Here is a 7,500-nt window from a genome sequence, read left to right as displayed (position 1 = left end):
TCTAACCTCTGCTACCTTCCCTAAACCCTAAACCCTAAACCCTAATATACCTAATATAAATGCGCATGCAGCATCATCATTAGGTTGTTGCCTCCAAGCAACACATTCAATTATTTTTCCTTTTAATCTCTGCAGCAAAACCCCCGATCTGCTGCTGCGGTGTACGTACACCGTAACACCATTAGCAGCAGCAGCAAGTAAATGTATACCCGAGGGGGAAAGGAAAAGGCGACGCAGCTGTACATGCTCTATATATACACAGACACACAAACCCTAAACCCTAAACCCTAAACCCTAAACCCTTAATATTTTTTGTAAGAATTATTAATTCAAACGCAAAACCCTCATATGCAAAAAAAAGTTTGAAAACCCTAAACCCTAAACCCTAAACCCTAAATTTGAGACTCTAAACCCTAAACAAGTACTGTCTACGTTAGAAACAAACCCTAAACCCTAAACCCTAAACCCTAAACCCTACCTTTAAAGCTAGAGAATTCAATAACTTGCATCTGCTGCCCGTCTCCTTCTGTTCTTATAAGAGAGCCATCAACAGTAGAGATGTACGTACACTCCGCAGCAGCAGCAGCAGCAGCAGCACCTCCTCTTGCATGCAGAGAAGGGCCACCAGATAACCGTAGTATCCTTAGCTGCAATGAAGGAGACTCGCTGCTGCTGCTGCTGCTGCTGCTGCTCTGGGGGGGAGACAAAGCAGAAGCAGCAGCGCCTGCAGCAACGTCAAAGGGAGGGGGGCCCCCGGGGGCCCCCCTCTCCTTGCCATCCCATCCTTGGGACAGCATACCCAGCTGCTGCTGCTGCTGCTGCTGTTGCTTCTGCTGCTTCTGCTGCAGGACGAGTGCTGCACAGGGAGCCGGTTAGCCCAGGTCCTCGTGTCCCACCTGCCCAAACATCTGCTAGTCTAAAGGGTTTAGGGTTTAGAGTTTAGGGTTTAGGGTTTGAGGTAGGGTTTGGAGAGTCTCGCAGTGCTGGTAAGAAGAAGCGTCGGTTATTTAGCCATCAGGATTCACAAAACAACAAAGACACAGCTGCTGCTGTTGCTGCTGCTGCTGTTGCTGCTGCAGCTGCTGCTTCAGTTGCTGCTGCTGCTGCTGCTGCTGCTTGTAGAGACTAGCAGTTGAAATAAGCGGATAAACCGAAAGGAATAAGAAGAAGTTGTCGAGTTATCTTAGTGTTTAGGCTTTAGGGTTTAGGGTTTAGGGTTTAGAGTTTAGGGTTTAGGGTTTAGGGTTTGTGCTCGTCGAAGGTCTCATCAAGCCGTCGGCTGCCCTCTGGGGCTGCAGCAGCTAGGGTTTGTTGCTGCTGCAGTCTTTGCATTGTTTTCTCTATTTATATTCCCTTCTTCTTTAAAAGGGCTTAGGGTTTAGGGTTTAGGGTTTAAGGTCTCCTGCACGCCATCTGGGCGCTAGGGTTTACATCCTGGGGGCTGCTGCGGCGGTGGGGTTGGTGGCCCCTCTCCTCTTGTAGATAGAGCTTTGTTATTAGGGTTTAGGGTTTAGGGTTTAGGGTTTAGGGCTCAGAGAATAAGGGTTAGCACCCGTGAAGGTGCGAAAAGCGTCAGCCTGGCCTTGCAAGATTGAGGGTTTAGGGTTTAGGGTTTAGGGTTTACACAATGGAGGAGGTCAAGGCGCTGCTGGCCAGCTGGCTGGAGGATTCAGGCCATGAGGTAAGCAGCAGCAACAGCATCAACAGGATCAGCAACAACAACAACAGCAACAACAACAAAAGCAGCAGCAGCAGCAACAGCAGCAGCAGCGTCCACACCAGCAGCAGCAACACCAGGGAGGCGGAGGCAGAAGGGAGGGTTTAAGGTTTAGGGTTTAGGGTTTAGGGTTTACATATGATGTTCCTTTAGGTTACGGCCACCTCCATAAGTTTGCAGCTACAAGTCCCTCTCCTGCTCGCTAAGAAGTAAAACCCTAAACCCTAAACCCTGCAACGAATAGCTTGGCATCCGCCGTCTGCGTGGGCCTGTAGCCCCATTTGCTGCTGCTGCTGCTGTGTGCTGCTGTTGCTGCTGCTGCAGGGTCTTATACGTATACCTGCTGCAGCAACTGCAGCAAGGGGTTCCTTTCTACGTGTCTTTTACGAGCACAGATAATAACGGGATAATGCTACACAGTAAGTCAAGGGTTTAGGGTTTAGGGTTTAGGGTTTGGGGTTTAGGGTTTGGGGTTTAGGGTTTATTTTTTTTTTGGTGTTTATTTCTTTTAGGGGCTCTTCTATCTAAGCCAACGTTACCCCCATTGGAGTGTCTATACAGCGCGCAGCTGGCACCAGCAGATGCTGCTGCTGCTGCTGCTGCAGCAGCAGCAGCAGCAGGAGGGAAGCCTTGCTGCTGCATTAAGGGACAGGGCGAACCTCGTCAAGATCATCTAACTTTTCAATTAGACTGCCGCTCTATGGCTGCTGCTGCTGCTGCAGAGCAGCAGCAGCTGCAGCAGCAGCAGCAGCAGGGGCAGCAGCAGGAGCCCTTCGTACCTCCTTTTGTTTCTGTTAGGACGCAGCACCTTAAGCGAAGAAGCACACGATCAGCAGCAACAGCAGCAGCAACTGCAGCAGCAACAGTTGCTGCTGTTGCTGCCACTGCAGCAGCAGCAGCTCGCAGAACCCCTTCTACTCTTCCAAGGCAGCAACAACAACAACAACAGCAGCAGCAGCAGCAACAGCAACAGCAACCTTCATCAAAGGTAGAAACAGCAGCAAGCAGCAGCAGCAGCAGCAGCAGCACGAGCCGCAGCAGCAGCAAATGTATTGCGCCGCAGCCTAAGGCAAAGCAACGATCCATCAACTCTATGCTGCAGCAGCGACCACCAGCAAGAGCAGCAGCAGCAACAGCAGCTCCTGCTGCTGCTGCTCCTGCAGCAGCAGCAGCAGAGGAGACACTCTCCTCCTCCGAATCCTCGTCTCCTGAAGCAGCAGCAGCAGCAACAACAGCAGCAGCAACAGCAGCAGCAGCAACAGCAGCAGCAGCAACAGCAGCAGCAGCAACAGCAGCAGACAAGCAGCCTGCATCAGATGATGAAGACAACCTGAAGAGGAGAATGTCTAAAAGTATGTGCTGCTGCTGCTGCTGCTGCTGCTACTTTGCTGCTGCTGCTGCTGTTGCTGCTATTTTTGTTGCTGATTCAATGCTGGTTTGTTGTTGTTGCTGCTGCTCTATTGCTGCTGCTGCTTCCCCTTTAATGCTGCTGCTGCTGCTGCTGCTGATAGCTGCTGCTCCTTGGTTGTTTTGCTGCTGTTAGCCTTTGATGCAGCTACCTCTCCTGGCACTAGGAAGAAGACCAAGCGGCAGCAGCAGCAAGAGCAGCAGCAGCAGCAAGAGCAGCAGCAGCAGCAGCAGGAAGAAGAAGGACCTTTGCCGGATATATTTGCTGATTGTGATCATCAAGAAGAAATGTCTCCAACAGATAATAGCATGCAGTGTGATGGAGATACACCTGCTGCTGCTGCTGCTGCTGCTGCTGCTGCTGTTGCTGCTGTAAGCAGCAGTAGCAGTAGCAGCAAGAGCAGCACCAAGAGCAGGAGCAAGAAAATCAGCAGCAGCAGCAGCAGCAGCAGCAGTGACCCCTCACAACCCGTAACTGTTAAAGAAAGGGTAAGTATTAAATTACTATTATCTTATAAACCCTCATCAAACCCTAAAAAAGGGTTTAGGGTTTAGGGTTTAGGGTTTGTGTTTCTGCAGGTAACGGGAAGTCGCTGCTATCAAGAGGGAGGATATTTAGTGTTTGAAGACTACACGGAGATGCAAGAAAAAACAGTTGCTCCTGCTGCTGCTGCTGCTGCTGCTGCTGCTGCTGCTGCAGCAACAACAGCAAAAGGCGGACGAGCTAACAACAACAGAAAGCAACCGAGCATCACTTCCTTCTTTAGTAGGAAATAGGGTTTAGGGTTTAGGGTTTAGAGTTGAGACACTATTCCTGTCTGACTTTTTGAGGTGTACGTACACCACATGCATGCATGCATGCAGTAGCAGCAGCAGGAGGCCTAAATGAATGATTAATATTCTTGTGACGAAGAAGGAAGAAAACCAACGAAATGTTCCTCGTTTTAAATACCTAACAGAGCATGCATGCATGCATGCATGCATGCATGCATGCTGCATGCATGCATGTATTATGTGCATGCATTATACATGCATGCATGCATGCATGCATGGTAGTAGTTTTGCTGCCCTCCAGAGACAATACTAAATATTGTTTTACATTTTGGGGCTTTTTATTGCATGCAAAGGGAATTCTTAGTGCATGCAGGAAAGCCCCAAAAGTCCTTTGCATGCGCACGCTCGTGCTGCTGCTGCTGCTGCTGCTGCTGCGGAACTGCATGCAGCACCGCATGCATGCATGCATGTAAGCCAGTTAGCATACAAGCATGCATGCATGCATGCATGCATGCATGCATGCATAATATACTTTATTGAATAACAATGAGTAGTTGATTAAATAAATAATAAATATTTATTAATTAATTTATTTATTAATATTTATTTATTTATATTTATTTATATATATTTATTGTATACTATTAACTAATTTAGTACATAATTCATGAATATTAATATTTTTTTCTTCTTTTTGTATATTTATTTTATTAAGGAATTCTTCTGTCTCTATGTCCGCTAATTTCTCATTAAAATTCTCCAATAAATAACGCAAAGCCCCAATATCTACATTACCTGTATTAGATGGATCCACTACCTGCATGCATGCATCCATCCATCCATCCATCCATACACCCTAAACCCTAAACCCTAAACCCTAAACCCTTGGTGGTGCCAAACCCTAAATCGTATATATGTTTATATATAGATACAAGAATGCATGCATGCATGCATGTGCTGTAATAAATAAATAAATATTATATATACATATATATATAACACAAGGAGGAGACAATAACTGTATAAATATACATATAATAAACCCTAAACACTAAGCCCTAAACCCTAAACACTAAACCCTAAACCCTAAACATCCATATGCATTCATCTATGCAACAAACATATGTACAAAAAAAAGGAAAGATAGACCCTAAATAAACCCTAAACCCTCCTATTACAGAAATAAACCCTAAACCCTAGAAAAGAAATCAAACCCTAAACCCTAAACCCTAAACCCTAAACCCTAATTTACCTTAAATAAGGGTTTTAATGAATCAACAGTAGGTTTAGTGTTTTTGAATTTCTCCAACAAAGATTTATATAATTGAATATCTCCTCCTCCTTCTCCTGCCTCCTTTACTGCTAGCTGTACGTCCTCTATGCTGCAGCACCAGCAACAGCAGCAGCAGCAGCAGCAGCAGCAACAGCAGCAGCAACAGGGGTTGGATTCATATTCACAGGCAAGAAAGAAAGGGGAGAGGGACAAACGCGATACAAAAAGGAGACACACAAAAGCAGCAGCAAGAACAGCAGCAAGAACAGCAGCAACAGCAGCAGCAGCAAGACATCATGTATGCCTGCATGCACGCATGCATGGTGCCGTCCCTCTATTATTGTTGATATCCCCAAACCCTAAACCCTAAACCCCAAACCCTAAACCCTAAACCCTTACGAGGGACATAATCCTGCAGCTCCTAATGCTTGATGCATTTCTAAGGAATGAAGTTTACCATCAAAATCTTTATCAAATACTTTGAATATACTTTCTGCTTCCTGCATGCATAAATATATTAGGGTTTAGGGTTTAGGGTTTAGGGTTTAGGGTTTAGGGTTTGAAAGGGGGGGAAAAATGAGGTATCATCCTCGCCAACTTACATCCGCCATTTTGTCTTCTGATTAATCCGCAGATAAAACCCTAAACCCTAAACCCTAAACCCTTATAGTTGTACACCAGCAACAGCAGCAGCAGAAAAAGGGAGATGCCTGCATGCAACCCCACAGCTTCCTTGTTAGCTAGCTAGTTGGCTAGCTAGCTAGCTAGCTAACTAACTAGAAGGAGAAAGAAAAGAGGGAAAAAAAGGGCTTAGAGTTTAAGGGTTTAGGGTCCCCTATAAGAATAAGAAAGAAGAAGAATAAGAAGAATAAGGAGAACAGAAGAAACTCCTTGCTGTCTCCTTTTTGTCTCCTTTTCCTCTCCTTATTAAGAATATAAATAAAATAATATTTTTCTATGGAGGGTTTTCTGGTGTATAGGCAGCTCTTCAATGAGCGATCTGCGGTGTATAGAGGTAAACCCTAAACCCTAAACCCTAAACCCTAAAGTATAAAAGAAGAGAGAAAAAGAGAGAAATAAATAAATATAAATAAGATTAAAGAAATAAATTAATTATAAGAAGAAAATAAAGAAAGAAAAACATAAAATATAAACATGAATATACACTTCGGTGTACGCGCATACACCGCAGTGCTTCACGGCCTCGAGGAAGAAAAAGGGTTTTATATATATATTTTTCTCCTTTTTGCTTATAAAACCCTTAATTAATTAATACTTTTTGTTTATTTAATTAATTAGTCATCTATTTTATATTTATTTAATTAATAGACAACAAAAAAGATAAAAAAGGTTACCGCCGCTGCCTGCCCAATGGACACAGACATTCGAGCCTTCTGCGGTGTACGTACACCTCAATTATAATCCTTCTTTTCTTTTCATTTTTTTCTTCTTTTTATTTATAAAAAATAAATAAAATAAAGAAAAGAAAAGAAAATAATTAAAATAAATAAGAATCGTTATTTTTTTATAGAAGGAAAGCAAACCCTAAACCCTTTTTAAGGGTTTAGGGTTTGTAACGCATATACAAACTTCGCTCCTTCTTATACATTGAGGTGTACGTACACCTCAATTGCCCTTAATTAAGTTGCACCAAGGGAACATAAACCCTAATAAGATTAAGGTTTGCATTTCTTCTCCTCTTTATATTCCCCTCTTATCAATAAGCAACAGGGGGATTAGGGTTTAGGGCTTACGGGGATTTAGGGCTTGGGGAAGAGAGTTTAGGGTTTAGGGTTTAGTGTGCAGGGTTTAGGGTTTAGGGTGTAGGGTTACTGCTATGTCTTCAGGAGGGCTTTTTAGTAATACTCCCTCATGGTCGTTTTTATTGTACTAATTTGACGGGTTAGGGTTTAGGGTTTAGAGATTAGGGTTTAGGGTTTAGAGATTAGGGTTTAGGGTTTAGAGATTAGGGTTTAGGGTTTAGAGATTAGGGTTTAGGGTTTTAGTGAGTAAGGCAGTCACAAAGACAAAAACATAGACAAAGGGACAGACATAAAAATAAGGAGAAAGAAAAGGAGATAAAAAAAGAGACAAAAAAAGAGACAAAAAAAGAGACAAGAAAAGAGACAAAAATGTAACTAGGCAAAAAGGAGACAAAAGGAGATAAAAAAGATTATTTATCTCCTTTGTCTCCTTTTATGCCTCTTTTTATCTCTTTTTTGTCTCCTCTTTTCTCCCTTTTGTCTCTTTTGTCTCTTTTTGTCTCCTTTTGTCTCTTTTTGTCTCATATATATATATATATGAGACAAAAAGAGACAAAAGGAGACAA

General features: G+C 43.6%; 2 protein-coding genes across 2 annotated transcripts in view; one reads left to right on the top strand and one right to left on the bottom strand.

The window, feature by feature from the left end:
• Positions 1-797, bottom strand: part of EMWEY_00042550 (vacuolar protein sorting 18, putative) — a gene marked incomplete at both ends in the record, with an annotated part of 6,150 nt that extends 5,353 nt beyond the window's left edge. The window contains 2 exons of the mRNA XM_013482775.1: positions 210-248; positions 479-797. Coding sequence (XP_013338229.1) covers positions 210-248; positions 479-797 — 358 coding nt within the window. The remainder of the gene's footprint in view (positions 1-209; positions 249-478) is intronic.
• An 830-nt stretch (positions 798-1,627) lies between these two features.
• Positions 1,628-3,750, top strand: EMWEY_00042540 (hypothetical protein, conserved; the record flags this gene model as incomplete). Its single annotated transcript, XM_013482774.1, has 6 exons — positions 1,628-1,681; positions 1,871-1,926; positions 2,042-2,136; positions 2,230-3,069; positions 3,261-3,440; positions 3,704-3,750. The coding sequence occupies 6 exons, from the start codon at positions 1,628-1,630 to the stop codon at positions 3,748-3,750; spliced, it is 1,272 nt and encodes a 423-aa protein (XP_013338228.1).
• Between the last annotated feature and the right edge of the window lie 3,750 nt (positions 3,751-7,500).

Source organism: Eimeria maxima, genomic scaffold (assembly GCF_000499605.1).
Source record: "Eimeria maxima Weybridge genomic scaffold, Emw_scaff764, whole genome shotgun sequence".
Lineage (NCBI taxonomy): Eukaryota > Apicomplexa > Conoidasida > Eucoccidiorida > Eimeriidae > Eimeria > Eimeria maxima.
Note: the sequence above shows the minus strand (reverse complement) of the source record. Positions and strands in the feature narration are given on the sequence as shown.